The following is a 23,275-nucleotide window of genomic DNA, read 5'->3' on the forward strand; positions in this document are numbered from 1 at the left end:
TCTGTTAAGCTTCAGGTTCCACAAATCCTGGATCCATTCTTGAGGTAGATAGTACTATTATCCCTGTTTAAATTAAAGTTCAGAGAGGTCAAGTGACTTTCCAAAGGCCAGACAGTTATTAAGAGGTGGTGCAGGCTTCACAACTAGACTTTCTGACCCTAAAACATTTAATTTTATGTGTCAGCTTGGCGAGGCTATGGTACCCAATTGTTGGGTCAAACACCAGTCTAGACATTGCTGTGAAGGTATTTTTTAGATAAGATTAACATTTAAATCAGTACATTTTCAGTAAAGCAGATTACCCTCCATAATGTGGGTGGGTCTCACCCAATCAGTTGAAGGCCTTAAAAGAAAAGACTGAGGTCCTCTGAGAAAGGAGGAATTCCACCTCCAGACAGCCTTTGAACTCAAGACTGCAACATCAACTCTTCCCTGGGGCTCCAGCCTGCTGTCCTGTCCTGTAGATTTCAGACTTACTGGTCCCCACAATTGTGTGTGCCAATTCCTTAAAATAAATCTCTCTCTGTTAACATCCTATTGAGTCTGTTTCTCTGGAGAACCATGACTAATGCAATAAGAAGTACAAAGAACTATATGCCAGTATTGCCTCTCCACTAGTTAGTAGTCGTATGACCTTGGCAATTCACTTAACCTCTTCAGACTTTAGTTTCATTATCTCCAAAATAAGGAAATCATTATTTATTTATTTATTTATCTATCTATCTATTTATTCATTTACTATTTGTTTATTTATTTAGGTGAGGAAGATTGGCCCTGAGGAAATCATTTTAGACCAAGATTTCTCAACCTCGGCACAACTGACATTTTGGACTGGGTAATTCTTTGTTGTGGGGGGCTGTCCTATGCATTGTGAGGTGTTTCGCAGCATCCCTGGCTTCTGTCCACTAGATGCCAGTAGTATCACCCAGTTGTGACAACCAAAAATATCTCCAGACATTTTCAAATATTCCCCGGGTGAGGGGCAGGGGACAAACTCCCTCCCACCCCATTTGAGCGTTCTGAATTAGATCATCTTCAAGTTATAATATGTGCGTATGTGATGCTATGGTAGAGATTATGTACACTGAGGCAGCTTTGGAAATTTCGGGAGAACGCTGCTTGACCACTTAGTGGGGTGTTATGGCAGTGATAGTCCAACATTCTGTAATTCTTGTAAATAAAATTTTCCTCAGCTCCTGTAAGAAAGAAGCAAAACGTGGAGAAAGGCGAGAAAGATTGGCAACATTGAGCTCTTGGGAAAGTGTTAGCTGAAGGAACTTGAGGGCAGTCACAGGAGTGAGAGAGAACAGATGAGAAAGGGGGAAGGATGGAATTCAGCGCTTATCCTCACAGAAATAAGTCTTGGCTGGGAAATGATTGTCCTTTCAAATCCAAGCCACTAGGGGCAACCTTGAGTTCAGTACTGGGTGGAGGGCACAGTTCACCACAGGGCCCATGGGTGGGAGTGGCCAGGCTTCCTGGATGTACAGGAATTCGTAGAAGTCTACATGATTTTGCAGCACATATTGCCTCCGTCATAGTAATACGAGGAAAGTTATTTTTCCAAAGAATACTTTTTGGGGCGGAGTGAAGAGGAGGTATGGTTTGCTTGAATAAGTGTAGTCACCTTCAGGCTCCTGTTAGTTAAATAACCAAGAGAAAAATACAGAAGCATTCCACTAGATGGTGCTATACCTAATTCATCAAGCATGGCTAAATTCGGTTTTATGTGACCCTGTCTTTCCCAGGATATTTTCTCAGTCTTTTTGAAATAATGTGGATTTAGCCATACTTTAAATGAAAGATATCTGCCAGTTAAAGATTTCTTTTCACATTCTAGTGTTAAACTCTACTTCTGTTCAAATATATGCATTTCTGTTCTAAGCAACTTGGCAACAAAGCAAGGCTTGGGCCCGGAACGTATTGTGTTCATAGCAAAAGATTTGTTCCTTTCTTCAATTTTAATTAATGCCACAGCCAGGTGACTTAATAACACTACTACTGGCCAGTACAAGCAAAACTGATATGAAAACCTTTTAACTTTAATATCTTCAACAATCTGCTGACTGATATGAGTTTTGTGCCTACCCTTGGCAGTCTGAGATATTAAAAAGGCAGAAGTTAGGATATTAAAATGCTTTGCAGAGCTCTGACGTACAATAATGTGCTCCAAAAGATAGCTCTATAACTTGGAGGTCTGGTTTCACAGCATTTACAGGAACTTGGCCATCATACCCCAGGATAACTGGGTAGCCTCATGTCAAAATGACAAGTTCTAAGTGCTCATTTAAGCAATTATCTCCCAACTGGGAAGTTGTGAGATTCACAATCTACTGAAATTTTTAATCACTTGAGGAGAAAAAGGATACAGTATCTTTATCTTTTATAAATCTTCAAGTCAGTCTACCAGTATATATGAGCCAAGGGAAATAATCCCCCTGCAGTTGTTATAAGTTGTTCTTTTTTTGGGAAGAGAAACTATTGTTGACCCTCATCGAGCTTACCTTAGTTGTCTAGCAAAATAGTAAGGGACCCTCAAGGAGGATAGGGGTGATAGTCAGCAATGGGTACAGTGTGGGTGGGGGAATTACGGCATTATATGCAGTTCCACATCAGTTTAAAACATGGTCAGAAGAAAGAGAGACGTAAAATGGTCTCAGAGGTGGCTATAGTTAGGCGCAAAACAGGCAAAGTGGAAGTCAAAGAGAGAAGTAAAGAAAATGGGGAAAACCCTGCCCTCATGTGTTTACCATATAGCTCTTATCAATTAAAATATTAATAACACAATAATGCATATTTTTCACATATTTTCCATCAAAATAATGGAGAGGAAGGGTGAGCATGGGTGAAATGCCCAGGACATTGGGTTGCTAAAGCAAACACAAAATTCCAAGTCACAGTTTTGCCCAGGGCAGGGCCTGACTATCGAGTGATTTCCTTCAGAACTCACTAAAAACAAGTAATTCCTTTTCTTAGTACAATAGAAACATCTTGGTAAAAATCCTTATCAAACAAATACAAACTATAACAACAGATTTAAAGACTTCAAGACAATGAGAAGCAGAACGGAGGATGGTGGAGGAGACCCCTCAATACTTCCAGCCAGTAGTTTGTACACAGGTCAAAGCTGTGTAGAGTTGAAGTTCAGTCCCATTGACGCACCTCAGAGATTTCCCAAGGGTCTGCATCTCCCGTTCTGGAGAAACACTTCTAAATTGTCCTGTGTCCCTCCTTTGGCTCCTTTCTACCTTTACCCACAAGTTAGCAAATGCTCTATAAAGAAGAAAAAGTTCTTCTGGAAAACACTACATACTATACCCCCTTCTTAGAGATTTCTGGTGTGCATGGGTATCAAAATATCTGAGAGGTTCTGGGAAAGGAAAATCTGAACTCAGCATTTCCCAAATTTACATCCCCTTCCTGTCCCACTGTCACCCTCAGGAACACCTATTAGCAATTTACAGGCCATGAGTACTCTCTAGTAGAGAGTTCAGAAAATGCTATTCCAGGGATAGAAGTATTACATCTCCGTGCCACCTTGAAAAGATTGTGAGGATTTAAAAGACTTACCAAAAGGATCTGCTTAATATCCTGAGAGTTCAGATTTTTGCTTAAATTTGGCTTCTTGGTACAGTTGTTCAGCTTTTGCCCTATCATTCTCCTGATCGAAACATCATCTGTGTTGGGGAATAACTGTTTTGTGACTCCTGTGAAAACAACAACAATAACACACAAAACACTTAATGAGGCCTTTGCATCTGTAAGTATGAACTGAGATAGAACATCAAACAATCCGCATTATAATTTTGTCTCTATTTTGCAAAAGCAGCCCAAACACCCCTGAGATATTTAAATAGATGAATATATAGGCAGGTTTTTCAGAGCAAAGCAAGAGATGAGGAAGGTCTATGTTATAAACTGAGAGCACACATATTTGTCTTCCTGCGGTACCACTCAACTTGAACCTTGCTACTTGCTCTGAACTCTTCTTGCTCTTTGGAGCAAGTCCCCTTGCTCCAAAATGTTAGGAATTTATTTTTATCCATTCCCAACATCAGCTGAAACAATTAGATTCTGACTGACCCCTTTCCAACTAAGAAATGACATACTATTGACATTTGGAGAGCTGGGATTCAGGGATTCCCTAAATTTGTTGGATATTTGCAAAAAAAATTATTTGATCATCTAGATTAGTATATTTTAGGAGATTCAATAACTTAAAAACCATAAATAGGATAGTCAAATTAACCTCTATTTTTTTAGAATAAAAGATAAGGGATATAACCAAGATCAGAAAGAGAAAATAAGATGCAAACTATTATTGAAATTTTGTTTCAAAGGATTTTGAAAATTTACTTTCCTAAAGCTATGAATTTTATGAATCCAAATTTTTCAGTGATATAAAATTTGGTTTCATTTTAATAATAACTTTTTTTTTTTTTGGTGAGGAAGATCACCCCTGAGCTAACATCCGATGCCAATCCTCCTCTTTTTTCTAAGGAAGACTGGCCCTGAGCTAACATCCATGCCCATCTTCCTCTACTTTATATGCCAATCCTCCTCTTTTTTCTGAGGAAGACTGGCCCTGGGCTAACATCCGTGCCCATCTTCCTCTGCTTTACATGGGACGCCGCCACAGCATGGCTCAACAAGTAGTGCGTCGGCGTGCGCCCAGGATCCGAACCGGCGAACCCTGGGCCGCCGCAGTGGAGCACGCGCACTTAACTGCTTACGCCACCGGGCTGGTCCAATAATAACTTTTAATGTAAAGTTTTTCTACAAAATTTTCCATATTTAATAAGAGATTTAGACTATCCTGATATTTTTCTTTCATTGAAAAATAAATTAGAAAAAAAAAAGGCCATGAAAAGATAACAACCTTGAATGGTAAAATAATTTCAAATTCATGTGACAATATAATGCAATCATATTATCACCTATGATTTCTTGGACTTCATTCTGATTCATAGCTGGTTTTACGGCTTTGTCCCTTGAAGTAGAGGATTTTGCCCCTGTCAGACTGTGTGTGGCCATGTACTCATTTGTGTAAAGTACTTGCATTAAATCATTAATAAACTTCTGAGGTTTGCTCTTGTTACAACGGGCAATCTGCCATTTTTCAATCTTGAACTAAAAAAAAAAAAAACTCAAGTTAGAAAAAGAAAAGAGAAGTGATACCTGGAGAAATATGTTACTAATTAAGACATATCAGAAAACAAAACCATTTTTTAAGGTGACATATTATACTTTTAATATATATTTTATATTTCAGGGGTTAGAGTTAAATGTTATCTTTGAGATAATTCCCAATATTTATGAGGTATTTGTTCCAGAGTATATACAAATTCTTGTCATGTAATCTGGATTTGGTGCTTTAAGGATTAGTCCCATCCTCAACACTTCCTACTCAGTGTGGTAGGCAGAATAACGTCTCACTGAAGATATCCACATCCTAATCCCTGGAACCTGTGAATATGTTACCTTATATGGGACAAACAACTTTGGAGGTGTGATTAAGAGTTAAGTACCTTGAGATGGGGTAATTATCCTGGATTATCCAGGTGGGCCCCATCTAATCACAGGAGCCCTTAAACGTAAAAGAGGGAGGCATAGGAGTGGGTCAGAAAAAAGACACAGAAGGAGGACAGATTAGAAGAGAGGGATTTTGCCTGCCATGGCTGGCTTAGAAGATGGCAGAAGTGGACCACAAACCAAGGAATGTGCTTGCCTCTGAAGCAGGAATGGCCTTCAGTTTACAATCAGCAAGAAAACAGGGAACTCAGTTCTACAACCACAAGAAACTGAATTCTACAACAACCCAAATGAGCAGGAAACAGATTCCTCCAGAGAGCCTCCAGAAAGGAGGACACCTTTGTTTGACCGCACTTCTGACCTACAGAACTCTGAGGTAATAAATTTGTATTATTATAAATCACTAAATTTGTGGTAATCTGTTACACGGAAACGGACACACTAAAATTCAAATATTTTGTTTTTTTAATATAATTTTTATTTTTTTATTTCTTTTCCCCAAAGCCCCAGTAGATAGTTGTATGTCATAGTCGCACATCCTTCTAGTTGCTGTATGTGGGACGCGGCCTCAGCATGGCCGGAGAAGCGGTGCGTCGGTGCCCACCCGGGATTTGAACCCGGGCCGCCAGCAGTGGAGCGCACGCACTAAACGCTAAGCCACAGGGCCGGCCCAAGATTCAAATATTTTGAATGTTAGATTGTTATTATTTAATTATTGGTCTTGAAGGCATATTTTCCGAGGCTGATACCTGATTCTAACAAAACTCTTGCCTTTTTAGCCTCTGTTTCTTGATTAAGAGAAATTGGGAAAGTAGAAAAAGAATTGTGTTCAGCCAGCATGCAGAGGCTGAAATTTACCTTCTCTCAGGGTCATAATTTTAAAACCCTTAATGCATAGTTATCCTTCTGTCATTGGTTGAAGAATTTTCTAGTTTAATAACTTCATCGTTGTCCACAATTTGACTTTAGTTTTCTAAACTGGAAATTTGTTTTACAAACATTAGATTTATTGTAAAAAAAAAATTGTTGTATGCAATTGGAATGTTATGGTTGTGACCTAACGTTACCTAAAGTTATCTGGTAAAAGAACGATCATTTTGCACTCTTATTTTAATTTTTATGTTTCACTGTATCCTAGAGAAAGGTAGGGCAAGTATCTCGACAGACCTGTTGCTCTCCGGCGTGATGCTCTTCATCAGCTTTTAAGGAAATCGGTGAACTGGAATTAGAATTAGAGTTACTCCACGTTGAGGCAAATGAATCTGGTGAGGAGTTGTTCGTTGCTCTCCAGAGGGTGGACGCTGATGTAGCCATGGTTCCTCCACCCTTAAGCAGAGACTCCGCCATGCCAACCAGTTCTTCAAACTGGGTGACTGCCTGTGGTAACACTAAAATGGCAACAAAAAAGTAACACTTTATAAATACTTTTAATAATGGGCATACGTACATATTTTTTATTGCGTGTATATGCATAGAAATATGTGGAACAAGTTGTTAACATTTGCTATCTTTGGAAAATAAACATGGTAAGAAGAGTGGTTGGAACATATTTACTTTTTGTTATTAAATAATTTAATGGGTCCGGCCGGTGGCGCAAGCGGTTAAGTGTGCGCGCTCCACTGTGGCGGCCCGGGGTTCAAAGGTTCAGATCCTGGGCGAGCACCGACGCACCGCTTCTCAAGCCATGCTGTGGCGGCGTCCCATATAAAGTAGAGGAAGATGGGCACGGATGTTGGCCCAAGGCCAGTCTTCCTCAGCAAAAAAGAGGAGGATTGGCATCGGATGTTAGCTCAGGGCTAATCTTCCTCACACACACACACAAAAAATTTAATAATTGGTGAATAATAATACATCAATTTAAAAACATTTGGTTATTGTATTTAAATGGATATGCATTACTTCATAACTAAAATGAATGTTTTAAAAAGTTGCTTCTTTTTTCTAATTGCTAATAGTATTATTTGAAGGTTTTTAATCTCTTGCTTGGAGACATCACTGATTCTATTATCAATCACCTTCCAGACACTCACATTAGGCCAGTTTAAGTGACAAGATAAAATAAACCATTTCTCACAGGTTAAAATAAATTTTCTATGACCTTTGTGTGTGGTTTGCGGGGGAGTCGAATTCCATCAAATTAATAAAATTTCATTGCCACAATTCAAACCTATGTTTTCACATATTAAAGATGAATTTTGGTAATCAAGCGAATGTTCCTTGGTTCCTTTTTTTTAATGGAAACTTACACAGTCAAAGGTTTCATGCCTCCATGTAAAATGGTCTTCTCTGTTATATCTAGTTTGTTTCCTAAGGACAAATAACATTTCGTTGGCGTTGGAAAACACCTTGGACCCTATCTAAGTCAACCCCTCACTCTATGGTTGAGGGTACCGCTTGCTGGAGAGGCGAAAAGACTCTGAAACTTTTTTTGTACTTTTCTTAAGCATATTATAGAGCTATAATCTTTAGAACAATATTTGATTTGAGAGCTGAAAATCAGGCATATTGATGACATCCAAATCAATACATCTGATACAATACTAATAGAAAGATAGGAAAAGCCACTAAAGAAGATCTTATTTGATATTCTTTCAATTAATATTTACTAAGCACCTCTCATGTGCTAGGCACTTATTCAATCAACAATTATTTATTGATCATTTAATAATATTAAACATTTATCTAGGTTTTACTCTGTGCCAGGCGCTATTCTGAGAACTTCACTGATAGTCATTCATTTAATCCTCCTTGCAACTCACTGAGATAGGTATGATCATCGCCCCCAATTTACAGATGAGGACAGTTAGGCAATGAGAAGTTAAATAACCTGTCCAGGGTCAACCTAGTCAGTGAAACGAAGAGTTAAGATTCAAATTCACACTCTGCCAATGCCATGCTATAAACTACTATCTTATGCAGACTCTCAGTGTTTGCCAACCACCATGTTAGGTGCTAGGGATGAGACGGGGAGCAAAACCAGATGAGATCCAAGCCTTTTGGAACTGAGAAGGGTAGGGGGCATTATTTACATAACCATGCTGTATAGCAAGAATTTGGCCAGCTCAGGGCCGGCCCCGTGGCTTAGCGGTTAAGTGTGTGTGCTCTGCTGCTGGCGGCCCGGGTTCGGATCCCGGGCGCGCACTGACGCACCGCTTCTCCGGCCATGATGGGGCCGTGTCCCACATACAGCAACTAAAAGGATGTGCAGCTATGACATACAACTGTCTACTGGGGCTTTGGGGGAAAAAATAAATAAATAAAATTAAAAAAAAAAAAAAAATTTTGGCCAGCTCAAAGAGAGGTCTGGTGCATCCTCCCTGCACGCCTCCCATCCCCCCGCCCCAGTTCCTGGGAAGTAACCTCTAAACCCTTAGAATTTCCCAAGTGAAAGGAGTGTCTTTGTTATTCATTGTGAGACCCTCATATCACACCTGATAGTTTATGCTAAGGAGTTTCTCAGGGTGGGGACAATCACACCCAATAGTCTTAGGACAGAAGCTGGCCACAGCCAGAAAGCCAGAAAGATTTAGAGACTGAGTTCAACCATGTGGGCAATCAATCAATCAATCATGCCTATGCAATGAACCCTCAATAAAACCTTTTGACACTGGTGCTCAGGTGAGCTTCCTGGATGGATAATACTCCGGGCATATTGTAACACTTAAATGCTAGGAGGGTAATGCATCCTGAGGCCAAGAGAAGCTTCACAGTTGCGAACTGCCCAGACTCTCCCCTATGTGTCTCTCCAACTTTGGCTGGTTCTAATTTGCATTCTTCCCCTGTAATAAATGTAGCCATGAGTATAATAGGTTTCAGTGAGTTGTGAGTTTCTCCAGCAAATTATTGAAACTGAGGGTGGTTTTGGAAAACCCCCAAACTTGCAGTTGGTATCAGAAGTCTTAGGGAGACTTGGCACTTATTGGATAATGCCCTGGCACCTATTGGACAATGCCCTTAACCTTGCAGTTTGGCTAACTCAAGGTATATGCAAAGAAATGAAAAATTACGATTGTTAAGTGCCATAAAGGAAAGGCATAATGTGCTTGACCCAGGCTGGGGAGGTGAGGGGAGGGAAGGGCACAGCACAGAGAACTTCTCTAGGGAAGTGAAGATTGATCTGAGAGCTGAAGGCTGAGCAGGAAATAAAAAGCTGAAGGGAATGAGGAGGTCATCAGAGGCATAGGAGACACAAGTTCTGTATTTGAGGAACTGCAAGAAGGCCAAAGCTAGAATGTAAAGAGAAAAAGAGAATTTGGTATAAAGTGAAGTTTCAAGAATATTTACTGTTTTTTCTAATAATCAAAGTTGTACATGTTCATTGGAATATATCCTTCTTGTCATTTCTATCTGTGTATCTTATCTACATTCATGTATTTTCTTTTACATAATTAGGACCATACTATATACATAGCATGGTATCATGGTTCTTTTTTCCAATTAAGACTGTAAATTGAGGGGGCTGGCCCCGTGGCGCAAGCGGTTAAGTGTGTGCACTCCGCTGTGGCGGCCCAGGGTCTCCCGGTTTGGATCCTGGGCATGCATTGACACACCTATTGTCAAGCCATGCTGTAAATTGAGTATTTTGTCTATTTTATTGTCTTCTTGGAAAATGTGATCTTTTGGGGTCTAATTTACATAGAGTCAAAGGCTAGATCTTACATGAAGTCTGAGCAGAAATTAAGTAGGTAAGGGAGATGAGTTTGACAAAAGGAATCCCCAGTTAACGCACACCCATCAAGATATGGAACATTTCCATCCTCCCAGAAACTTGTCTCATGTCCCCACTAAGTCAATCTCCAGACTTGCCTCAGAGGCGACCACTAATCTGACTTCTTTAGCCAGAGATATGTTTTGCCTATTCTAGAATTCCATATAAATGGACTTAGTGTAGTCTCCTTTTTTCTGTCTGACTTGTTTTTTTGCTCTGCATAGTGTTTTAAAAAAATTTTTTTTGTTGATGTCATAATAGTTTATAACATTGTGTTTTCAGTTGTACATTATTTGTCAGTCACCATATAAATCTGCATAATGTTTTGACATTCATTTACTTTGTTGTGTGTATCAGTTATCCATTTCTTTCTATTGCTGAATAATATCTCATTGTACGGATACCTCGCAATTACGGTATCCATTCACCTGTTGATGGGTTAGCTTCCACTTAAAAACACGACTTTAAGGGTTCCCTAATATTCCAAGGTATTGATGTTCCATAATTTATTTAACTGCTCCTTTTTTTTTCTTTTTGGAATTTAGATTGCTTCCAATTTTTCTGTATTACAAACAAAACTCTTATGAACTGCCCAGCACATACATCTTCATATGCATCTCTGATCATGTCAATGCTATACATTCCTGAAAGCATAATAATAGGGTCAAAGGTATAATTGTTTTCAAGACTCAATTAATATTGCTGAATTCCTCTCTAGAAAGATTCTTCCAACTTACACGCCCACCAGCTATGTAAGAAGTCAGCCATTTCACTGCACCATCAACAACAGATGTTTATCATTAATACAAATCTTCACTATTTTGGTACGTTAAAATCTTAGTATAATTTAAATTGCAATTATTTGAGTATTGTGAAGTTAAATATATATTTATTTGTTTATTGATTAGTTGAAATTCTTTCATGAATTATCTGTAAGGCCATGGAATATTAGTACTTTTTCTATTTTATAATAACTTAAATGGTTTCTGTAGTGCTTATAAGAGTGCCTAGTGTATTATAAGCACAATGTGTTAGCTACTATTAACTCCCTTATATACTAAGCATTTTCATCTTTTATTTGTCATAAGTTGCAAATATTTTTCTTAGAGCGTTTATCTTTTAATTTTATGATATTTTTAAAGCATACACACATTTTTAGTCTTTATTTTAGTTAAAGTGGCAGTCTTTAGTATATTACTCATTTATTTTATGCTTAGAAAGTCACTCACAATTCAGATCAGCCATATATTCACGCATATATTTTGTATAGTTTAAACATCTTTTTATACGTAAGCTTTTTTCTGCCTGGATATATATTTTCTAACTTTTCATGGAAAATCTTAAACACAAACAAAAATAGTAAACTTCCATATACCGCATACCCCAGTTTCAACTCATGGCCAATCTTGTTACATCTATACCCCTACCCCCTTTCTCTCCACCCCCAAGATTACTTCAAGCAAATCACAGGCATCATCTCATTTAATCTGTAAATATTTCTGTATGTATCTCTAAAAATAAGAAATTTAAAAAATATAACCGTAACACCATTGTCGTAGCCAGAAATACCTAACAATAGTTCTTTAATATCATTAAAAATTAAAAAAAACCTAGTAAATGTTCAAATTTATCTGATTGTCTCCTTGTTGTGGTTGTTTTTAGTTTGTTTGAATCAGGACCCATATAAGGTCCATACCTTACAATTAGTTGCTGTCTCTTTCATACAAACTCTAGGTTTCCTCTCCCTCTTCTAGTTTTTTTTCCTTGCAACTTATTAGTTGAAGAAACTGGGTCATTTGTCCTGCAGGGTTTTCCATAGTCTGGATTTTGCTGATTGCATCCCTAAGGTGATGTTTAACATATTCTCCTGTTCACTGTATTTGCAGTAAATTGGTAGTTAGATCTAAAGGCTTGATCAGATTTAGGTAGTGTTTTAACTTCCATCAGGTGGCATTTAATGCATAATTAGCTCTTTTTGTGATATTAGCAGTCACCGATGATCATGCTTAGATTCAATACATCGTAAGAGGTTGAAAAATGGTGATATTCTAATTATTTTCTTCTTCATTTATTAGCTAGAATTCTTCTACGAAGGGAAACTTCGTCTCATCAACTATTGGGTTACCCTGAGGTTCATTTCACATAATAATGGCAGGATAAATGCATGATTTTTTGGTCTGTATTTGCCAGTTTTCAAAATAATGAGTTGGTTCTTTCAGATGGCCATTAAGTTTTTCCTTTTTTGAATACCATTATGAACTCATGCATTTAAATATATATGATAACCTATTGCAGTTATCATTCTTATTGATGCTCAAAGTGGCCCATCTTTGCCCAGTGGGAACCTCTTCTAGTTGACACGTCCATATAGTCTTTGCTAACTTCCTTGCTTTCTGGTCTGAAACGATTTTCATCTATATTTCCTGTTCAAGGCTCCTGACAAGGCTTATCTTGTACATTTCCCATGCAAGTTCTAGAAGCAGCCATTTCTCCAAAGAACCCTAGCTCCTTTCAGTGGGAAATGGTATTACAAGACCACATCCAGGTGCTAGAGTGCTCTTTGTTTTTAGCTTCTTGTTTCTAGGCCTATTCAGTAAACAGTATTAGAAAATATATATTATTAATTTTCACAGATAAAATTCATCACCTGTTTAAGCCAGTATTTCCCACTCAAATTCGGAACATGGAGTTTTTATTTAAACTGTATAGTTATGTTTTCAGTGTGCCACATGGTGTGAAATGAGAACCTAACTTGAACCTGCCCCCTAACCCCCACACTGGAATATCAGTTTTCTCAGCGCCATTTGTTGAATAATTCATCCTTTTCCTGATGGACTTGCAGGACTCGCTACATAAATTGCCAGGCTCACTGCCAAGTGAAAATGCAGGACTCCTTGTTCAAAACTTCTTAAGAATTTTAATATGGTGACGGAAGAGCCTTTAACTAGTATGTGGGGGCTTTCTAAGTGCAGGGCCCTGTGTGACTGTGCAGGTCACACACCCACGAAGCTGGCCCTGGTAACTCTTGACAGTGACACCGTAACAGCGACTACTCATACAGCACTTGCTATTGCCAGGCTCAGTTCTGAATGCTTTACATGTCACCCACTAAGTACTTTTATTATTTCCTTTTAGAGATGAGGAAACTGAGGCACAGAGTGATTAAACAACCTGCACAAGGTTACACAGCGAGTAGGTAGCAGAGCCAGGGTTTGAACCCAGGTGGTTCGGCCTCTCTCAATCCATTCTCTTTACCTCTCTGCCACAGTGCCTCTAGGATAGTTTCTTTGTCATACGTGAGGTTCTGTTTTGGGGATATGCATTCTGTTCCATTGATCTGCTGACGCTACCACTAGCAAGTTGCTTTTAATTATTGTGTGATTTAATGTTGACAAGTTATGACTTCATATTTTTTTGTGTGTGTGAGGAAGATCAGCCCTGACCTAACATTTGCCAATCCTCCCCCACCCTTTTTTTTTTTGCTGAGGAAGACTGGCCCTGGGCTAACATCCGTGCCCATCTTCCTCCACTTTATACGGGACGCCGCCACAGCATGGCTTGACAAGCGGTGCGTAGGTGCGTGCCCGGGATCCGAACCGGCGAACCCTGGGCCGCCCCAGTGGAGTGCGCACACTTAACCGCTTGCGCCACCAGGCCAGCCCCATGACTTCATATTTTTTCCAGAATGTTTTAATTGATTTTACCTATTTATTCTTTCAGGTTAACTTTAGAATAATTATTCTAAAATTACCAAAAACAAACCAAAACAAAACAATCATTGGTATTTGATTGGGATGCCATTCAAACAATTCATTATTTTGGGATAAATTGGGATCTTCTCTTCTCATCTATGAATGTGACATCTCTCCATTTATTTAGGATTCTTTACTTCTCCACTGAGAATTTTTATTTTTCTTCATAGATCCCACACATTTCTTGTTAGAGTAATTAGTAGATATTTTATAGTTGTCTGTAATTAATGTGAGTAGATTCTTTTTTCTTTCTTTTAGGAATATAACTGGCAATTTTCTATCTATATGGAAATTACTGATTTTAAAAAATATGGTAGCTACTAATTTTGGGAATCTATTATGTACCAGGTATTTATTATTTTTTAAATAACATAAGGCTTATAATGAAAAACAGCAGTCCTCTGCTCTATTACTCACCACCCAGGCTATCACTTCCAGTCCATTTACCTGTTTCTTCTGGTGGTTACCTTCATAGTCTTAAATAATAATATGCATATACAACTATTTCTTGATTTTTTTTCCAGATTCATACAGTTATTTGTTGACTTTCAACCATGTAATATGACAGTGTGGCTCTTTCTTTCAACTCCTGCCCAAGCCACAGGGAAACACACACACATAGTACCCACGTGCACACATATACACACTCTTCTCCTTTTCCATCATTTCAGTATAGTGGTAACACAATTGTTAGTTCAATAAATAGTGTGTTTACATTATTATAGTGATGTAAATACTATTCACAATTCCTTTCCTTTAAAACATGATTTTTTCCCTAGACTTAATAATTATCTCATTTTTTTAGTTTGCGTATTATTATTATTATTATTACTATTATTTACTGTTTCTCTCACACATCTCTAAACTTCCTACCACAGGTGTAAAATCCCCTTTCAGTATTTTTGGGTTCATCATGTCATCTATCAACTTCATATTTTTCTTGGAGCTGTCTCTTCTGGAACCGTCTGTACACCTCCACAATCTGGACTAACTGCTTCTAGGCCGCTGTACACTTGTCACTCTGGAGATCCCTTCACTATCATTCTGTGGCTCCTCCTGTCTCTCTCCAGAATGGGACCACCTGTTTTCTGGATACCACTTCTTTCTCGTTCCAGATTTACTCTCTCATTTTGGAGGAGCACATCCTCCATTAGCTTTTGAAAAAGAAAGCATGGGAAGTACACTATTGAGAATTTGTAAGTGTAAAAATATTATTATTATACCCTCAGACTTGGTTGATAATTTCACTGGGTATAGAAGTCAAGGTTTAAGTCATTTCCCTTCAGAATTTTGAAGGCCTTGCTGAATTATTTTGGAGCTTCCAGTGTTGCTGGTGAAAAGTCCAATGCCATTCTGATTCCTAGTCCTTAGCATGTGACATGCTTGTTCTCCCTGAAAGCTTGTGGATCTTCCGTTTACTTCTGGTGTTCTGAAATTTCACAATGTTATGCCTTTGACAAGTCTTTTTGCTTTTGGTGGTATCTTGTAATCTAGAAATTTGTGTCCTTCAGTTCTAGAAATTTATTGTATTATTTGTTTTTTGTAACTTCTCCCTCTTCTCTCATCTCACTTTTAGGACCTCTTGTCTTTGGATGTTCAACTTCCTGGACTAATTCTCTACTTTTCCTAATCTTTTCTGTCTTCCTTTGCTTTGTCTTCTTGTTCCAGTATCTACAGGATTTTCTCAACTATAACTTCCAGACATTTTATCTGAATGTCTAAGTTCCTCCTTGCCCTTGTTCTTTGACTATTCCTTTCTTAAACTACCTTGTTCTTGTTTCATGGAGCTTTTTTCTCCTCCCTTCATTGTCTGTTTCCTTTGGCCTTATTTTTCTCTTTGCTTGTCTTGATCTCTGTGTTCCCTGTTGAAGGATTTCCTTAAATAATCACCCCTTCCCTCAGCTGTGCCCAGCATCCCTGAGTTCATAGCTCTCCTGAGAGAAAACCTCGACTTTCTGCTGTGGTGAAGAGTTGGAGTTGAAGGCTACATGGGAAGAATGTGTGGCTTTGTGGCCCCAAATGGTCTTTATGTAGGTGTTTCAATGACTCCTCCAGTTTTCTCCCTTTCACAGGTACAATTCCTAAACCTTTAGTAGTTCTGTGGTGTGATTTGGCTTATTTCTTTTTAATTTCTCTACCTCTATCCCCTCCCCACCCCCATCATAAACCCTGAGCTTTAAAATTTCTCTGTGTTTAATCAGTCACCACTCATCCATCTGCTTTTCAGCTTCTAAAATTTTATTGGCCTTTTCCCTGTGGTCTTGAGTTTTCTTGGTCCTTGTGCTTTTACATATTTTAAGTTTATTTTTTGTAGGGTTTCAAGAAAGGAGGGAGATTCACACATATTTAACTTAAGCTTTCTGCCATATTTAAGTGAACCTGGGCAAAACTTAATTGATTTTTGATTCTTTACTGAAATCTCATTAGTCACTATAGCTGAGTTTTCAATGGATCCTTTGTGTTTCTTAGGTACACTTTCATTCTCTATAAATAATTACAATTTAATACCCTTCTATACAGTAGATATATAACCTTTTTCCTTTCACATCTTATTGTGCTGGTCAGTTGTGGCCCACAAGATATGTTTCAAATGCTTAACACATACACATATAGCACACACCCCTTTGCCATTCTGAATGTCTAGAGTGGCATATATATTCTGCCATTTTTCTTAGTTAGTAGGCTTTATAAACAGAGAAACAGCCCTGATTCTTAGTTCAAAGAATTATAGGAACATTACTGAGCAAAAGATAAATAACCACTCTGTACTCTTCTCTCATACTTTTTTCTTATTTGGATTATACATGAAATTTCAACTTTCTGGTATCTTCCTAGTTCCCAACTGTAGCTTCACAGGGAGACGTACTATGCCCATGCTATTTAAAACTGTAAAACACTTTCTCTCCCTCAAATCCCCTGTTTTTTCCCTAGCACTATCATCGGCTAACACATTAGATAATTTGCTTAATTATTATTTTTCATGGTTTTTGACTGTCTTGCCCCACTAGAATGGATGCTCCATGAGAGCAAGGATGTATGTCTGCTTTGTTTACTGGATTTTTCTAGGTACTTAGAACAGTGCCTGACATATAGGTAGGATTTTATAAATATTTACTGAGTGAATAAGTGCATGCAGGAATACTGTAGCTGCAGTTGGCAGTTCCTGACTTTTCCTGTTGCCTGAAGTCCAGTCAATAGCCAACCTCACTACTTGGTTTCTAGGGGTACATTCTAGTGTGTGTGTATGGAAGGGGCAGACAATATTAAATACATAATAGATTGTAAAGAGTTGTAAGTGCCAAGAGGAAACGAAGCAGGGGAGAGGATAAAAAACACTATGGCGGAGAGAGGTTGAAATTTTAGATGGAGGGAGGAGGTCAGGGAAAAGAGGAATGTAGAGCAAGGACTTGAAGTAAGTGAGGGTGCAAACCAAGTAGTTATCTGGGGGAAGAACATTCCAGGCTGAGGGAATGGCCAGTGCAAAGACACTGAAGTAAGATCATGCCTGATGTCTTCAGAGGGAAAGCAAGTGGTCGAGTGTGGCTGGGTCACAGAGAAGGAGGGAGAGAGTAGTAGAACATATAGAAAATACGGCCAGAGAGGTAAGTGGAGGGGAAGTGGCCAGATCATGTAAGGACTCAAAGATCATAAAAATGGCTTCAGTTTTACCCTGAGTGAAGTGGAGATGCACTGAAGGGTTTTGAAGAGAAGAGGAACATGAACTGACTTATGTTTAACAGTCTCATTCTTGTTGCTGTGTTGAGAATAGACTGCAGAGGAGCAAGAGCGGAAGTAGTGACACCAGTTAGGAAGCTGCCATAATAATCTAGGTGAGAGATAATGGTGGCTCAGACCAGAGTGGCAGTAGTGGGGGTGGTAAAAAGGACTGTATTCCAGAAATACTTTGAAGGTAAAGCCAGTAGGATTTGCCAATGGACCGAGTGAGGGTGTAAAAGAAATATAGAAATATAAGATAACATCATGGTTTTTGGTTTGAGAAACTGGAACAATGAAGTTAGCGTTAACCAAGATGAAGAAGAGAGAAAAGGTTGAGAGAGAGGTCAGGAATGTGGTTTGGGACATGTTAGTCTGAGATGCCTATCAGCCACGTCAGGTACACAGTTGGACAACAAGTCTGGAGTTAAAGGGAGAAGTCCAGGCTGAAGATATAAATCTGAGAGTCATAGCTTATTGATGGATTTAACACCATATAATTAGGTGTAATCACCTCTGGAGTGAATGCAGATAGAAAGGAAAGAAGTCCAAGGACTGAGCCTGGGGCATCACCAAATATTTAGAGGTTAAGATGATGAAATGAATCAGCCAAATAGACTGAGATGGAAAGATCAGCAGTGTAGGAGGAAAACCAGTGAATGCGGTGCCCTAGAGGCCAAATGGAGAAACTTTTCAAAGAAGGAGAGATAGCCAGATGTGTCAAATGTTGGTAACAGGGCATTTAAGATGACCATTGAGAAATGACCTTTGGGGTTAGCAATATGGAATGCTCTGAGTTGAATTGTGTCCCTCCAAAAAGATATGTTGGAGTCCTAACCCCCTGTACCTCAGAATTTCCTTATTTGGAAATAGGGTCTTTACAGATGTAATCAAGTTAAAATGAGATCTTTAGGGTGGATTCTAATCCAACATGACTGGTGTCCTTATAAAAACGAGGAAGTTTGCAATAGTCAATCAATGTTTAGCCAAAACTAGCTCTCTGCCTCCAACTCCAATTAAAATTCTTTGTAATACGACCTCCCTTCTTGGCCTTTAAAAGCTCCTGACTTTTACTCCTGAGCGGGATGCTGTTTGGGTTTCTACCTAAATCTGTGCTCCTTGAACTGCAATTCTTTAATTCCAAATAAATGCTTTCCCTCCCTCTTAAAAAAAAAAAAAAAAAAAAGGAGGAAGTTTGGACAGAGAGAGACAAGCACACAGGGAGAATGCCACGTGCAGATTGGCGTTTAGCTGCCTCAAGTCGAGGAACAATCAGAAGCTAAGAGAGAGGCCTTCCCTAGCGCCTTCAGAGGGAGCATGGCCCTGCTGACACCTTGATTTTGGAATTCTAGCCTCCAGAACTGAGAGATAATAAATTTCTGTTGTTTACACCACCCAATCTGTGGTACTTTGTCACTGCAGCCCTAGCAAACTAATATACAGAGGTGGTCATGAGAAGAGAAGTTACAATGGGATAATAAGGGCCTAACTGAAGTAGGACCGAGAGAGAATAAAAGGGGAACAATGGAACACAGTGTGTACAGTCAAGTCATTTAAGGAGTTTTCCTGTAAAGGGAAGGAGAGAAATAGGGTGGAGGGCAGAAAAGCAAATGGCCTGAAAGAGTTTTTTTTTTTTTTTTAAGTGGGAGAAATAATAGTATGTCTGATGCTAATGGGAATAATGCATTAGAGAAGGAAAATTGATCTTGCGGGGGTGGGGGGGCAGAATCTCTGGAGCTAAGTCCTTGATTAGGCGAAAGAGGATGGGATCTGATGCAGAGCTGGAGATATTTACTGCCTTTGGGCTAGACAAGAGGATAGGTCATTCTCCGGTCATGAGTGACAGGAGAGGGGCATACAGCACAGGTGCACGGAGATGACAGTCTCTTCTCATTCTCCAATTTCTCAGTGAAGTAGGAAGCAAAGTCATCAACTGAGGTAAGGTTATGGGAGGAGGTGTGGGAAGTTGGCAGAGAGAGGAGAAAATGAAATGGCAATCCAGCAGTGTGGGAGAGAGAAGAAACTGGTCATAGTAAGTGATTCTTTTCATATACTATTGAAACTAATTTTCTACTCTTTCATTTAGGATTTCCTCATCTAAATTTATAACAAAAATTGGTCTAATAATTTTCTTTTTCAGGTGTCAATGAAACAGAGACAATAATAATAACTACCATTACTGAGCACTGGTCATGTACCAGACGCTGGGTAAAGCATTTCTTCCAATGATCTCATTTAATCCCCATAGCAACAAGGACATGATAGATTGTCCCATTTTATAGATGAGGAAATTGAGGCTGGGGCTGAGGGCACAGTAAAGTGACATGGCCAAAGGTATATAGCTAGTAAGCAGAATTGGGATTCAAACCAAGGTCTGTAACTTCAAAATCAATACTTTAACAGGCAATTAATGCTAACTTTATAAACTAGCTTTTTGTCTTACTCTAAGTTCTGGAACAGATTATATAAAAATGAGAATTATCTGTTCTTTGAAAATCACAAAAACCTCACCAGGAAAAACCATCAATTATAAAAATGCAATATTGAAAGTGGAAAAAATATGGGGCCAGCCCCGGGGTGTAGTGGTTAAGAGTTTGGCACACTCTGCTTCAGTGGCCCGGGTTCGTGGGTTCAGATCCTGGGCACGGACCTACATCACCCATCAGCCATGGGTGAGGCAGCGACCCACACATAAAGTAGAGGATATTGGCACAGATGTTAGCTCAGTGCTAGTCTTCCTCAAGCAAAAAGAGAGGAAGATTGGCAATGGATGCTAGCTCAGGGCAAATCTTCCTCACCAAAAAAAAAAAAAAGTAGAAAAAATAAAGAGAAAATGGATTGTTGATGGAATAAACATCTTATTTCCATTCACATGTGGCTGTTGCTACTTAAAACTATGAAGCCTTCACTTGAATAAATATTCTTAGGAAAGCATGTCAGTCATTTCTCTGTCAATCTGTCTCTCACCATGTTCTATCTGTCTCCTATCATTTCTGCTTCCAACAATATTGTGGAACTGTCCTTTCTTTCCATGGCCATAGCCCTAGGCTAGGCTGCCATCACATTAGTCTGGATGACCGCAGTACCTTTCAAAAGTAGTTCTTCCCAGCTTTCTTTCTTGTGCCACTTGTATTCATGCCGTACACAGCAGCCAGAGAGATTTATTGTCAAAATGTTCTGCGTATTTACTGTCTTACAACAGAATGCTTCACAACGCAGGAAATAATTGCCAAGTATTCAGCTGTATGAAATAGTGCATGTGCTTAACTACAAATGGAAAACATAACTTTTGAAAAATAAACACTTAAACATAATATAGGATCCTACAAAAAGGCATTATGCCAAGTGGTTTTTAATTTGCTTAGGCTGATCTTTCTCCTTTGTAAGTCTTCAGTGGAATGTGATTATTTTCCCAAACCACTACTCCTCTCAACCCCAAAACTAAAATTTAATATATGCAATCTTTAATTCTGGTGGTTCTATACTGGATCACAACAGGTCCCATTTTCCAGTGCTTTCCCTAGCAGCGGGGAATGAGATAAGCACATCATGAACACCTTAATGTCTTTGTTTTGTTTCACTAATCTTTTCTCTCTAGAGCCTAGCACAGGGAGTGACCTATATTAAATGCTCAGTAAATATCCATTGAACATTATTAAGTGAATACAACATTTGGTATTTTGTAGGAAGAATCTAAAATTTTCTAAGCAATAAACTAGAGGCTTCAACAGAGTGCTTCTGTATTAAATTATGTAATCATAGACTTTCTTAAAATGTGATTTTTTATTTTTTCTCTAAGGTGCTGATTTCCTTTTTCATTTTTGACAGCTGATTTGCAATATTTTTCACTCATCATGCATTTTCCCTTTCATCTAAAAATGTCAGTTCTCTCAAAGTTTACCTTGAAGCATGACCAAAGACTGTCGAAGTCGGCTGTTTTCTTTCCTGGTGTTTGTTAGTTTTTGTTTCAGGCTTTTTATTTTCGTGCACAATTCCTCCTTTGACAATTCTGTTAAAGGCTCTTCATCCTCACTGGAGCTCTCACCGGGCAGAAAGGCATTTCCCGAAAATGGGTCTCTCTAAAATACAAGGCAGGCACAACAAAAGAAGCTTCAAAGCGACTTTAATGGTTTACCCCATGTTCTGTATGCTGAAGGGACTGAATCAGACCCACAAATTCCTGCTCTCCTAGGCACTTCCTGCTCCAGGAGAGGAGCCGGGCCCAACTAGTGATCTAGCCCCAGCTTTGTCTTCCGCTATCCAGGGGAACTCAGAATAAGGGAGACATCAGTGTCTCTCGCGAAGCGGAAATCAGGATTCTGACTTTCTCCTAGCTACAGTGAAAAATACAAAGGAAAATAGTATAAGAGAGTAGAATCAACCAATCCACCATTCAAATCTTTGTAAATCATCCCCACTTTCCATTTCTCCCCTGACTCCTCATTCACAGCCTCTCTGTTGAGACTAAGCCATGAGGCCAATTTTAGGGTTTATTGCACGAGAGAAAGTAGAGAGAAGATTAACCTAGAACAAAGCATTCATGTTTACCTTTTAGTTTTAAAAAATAGTTTTTAAGGTCAATGACAAGACAATAGTCTGAAAATGTATGCATTTGAGATGTAAAATCCAGGCTGTGTTGAGACAGAAAAGAATTTTCTCAAATTAACAAGCTGGACTTTATATGTATATATAAATCCAAATCTGGATAATTAGAGCATAGAAAGGAATTTATAAAGATCTAAACCTAGAACGCTGAAGTATAAAGTTTTTAAAAATAAACCTTAGAGTAGAAGAGATAAAGAGAAGACATAAAGACAGATCCTGCTGCACAGGAGGGAAAAGACATTCTGGTGCCAGGAGGAGGAGCCTGGGGAATGAGGAAATGGAATGGCAGGAAATAAGCCTTAAGTGTCTTTGTTCTTCCTGCCCCAGCCCTTTGGGAGGAAGGGAGACGGACTACAGGGTTAGGGGTACATGATAGAAACATCCAGAGAAATGAAGGGCAATCCCAGAGCAGCAGGGCTGGCTCCTTGTTTCTCAGTGCATTATAAACTCCCTAACGAGGCCCCACGTCCAGCATAACATCAGGGCAACATGGTGCCTCTCTGGGCTATAGCTCAGAAATGGCCAAAATTGTTGTCTAGACAAATGGACTGGAAACAGCATCAAGACCCCCCAGAGCTCATGCAAAGCAGTTAGAGAATCCAAGTGGTCCCTGTGTCCTGGTCAGGAAATAGGTAAGTGCTGAGGGAACGGGGGAAACAGAAATAGTTTAGTATGTAGACAGAGAGGCCACGGGGTGCCAGAACTGTATAGAAGATGGTAGTGGGTGTAGGGTGGCAAACTCTAGCAGCTGGTGCCCACAGAACTCCCAAAGGACCTGGAAGGATGGGCAGTACCTCAACAGTGACACTACTGGACACCTAGGAACCAGGCAGGAAAGTCAGAACCTCAGCAGAAGACCAGCTATCCCTCCCCAGAGGCTGGAAGGCTATGTAAGACTCCTGAAAACCTGGAGCACTTGCCAGGAAAAAAATGAAAGTGGGGGAGGGTAAGAATCAAGCATCCA

The 23,275-nt window shown here is 39.2% G+C and overlaps 1 protein-coding gene and 1 long non-coding RNA gene across 5 annotated transcripts in view; one reads left to right on the plus strand and one right to left on the minus strand.

The window, feature by feature from the left end:
• BEND6 (BEN domain containing 6) overlaps positions 1-23,275 on the minus strand; it is a 51,566-nt gene that overhangs the window by 2,804 nt on the left and 25,487 nt on the right. For 2 of the 4 annotated variants that reach the window (XR_009221970.1, XM_058554126.1), the window contains exons 3-6: positions 21,608-21,785; positions 6,700-6,920; positions 4,938-5,130; positions 3,571-3,707 (exon numbers count right to left, since the gene is read on the minus strand). Coding sequence is in view for 3 of the 4 variants with exons in the window: in XM_058554126.1 (XP_058410109.1) it covers positions 3,571-3,707; positions 4,938-5,130; positions 6,700-6,920; positions 21,608-21,785 (729 nt within the window). In the remaining variant the exon portion in view is untranslated. Of the gene's footprint in view, positions 1-3,442; positions 3,708-4,937; positions 5,131-6,699; positions 6,921-21,607; positions 21,786-23,275 lie in introns of those variants that run through there. The other 2 variants (XM_058554125.1, XM_058554124.1) reach the window with 1 other exon arrangement.
• LOC131413556 (uncharacterized) lies at positions 757-7,118 on the plus strand. Its single transcript, XR_009221971.1, has 3 exons — positions 757-835; positions 5,737-5,908; positions 6,671-7,118. It is a non-coding gene; the product is annotated as an uncharacterized LOC131413556 (long non-coding RNA).

This window comes from Diceros bicornis, chromosome 14 (genome assembly GCF_020826845.1).
Source record: "Diceros bicornis minor isolate mBicDic1 chromosome 14, mDicBic1.mat.cur, whole genome shotgun sequence".
Lineage (NCBI taxonomy): Eukaryota > Metazoa > Chordata > Mammalia > Perissodactyla > Rhinocerotidae > Diceros > Diceros bicornis.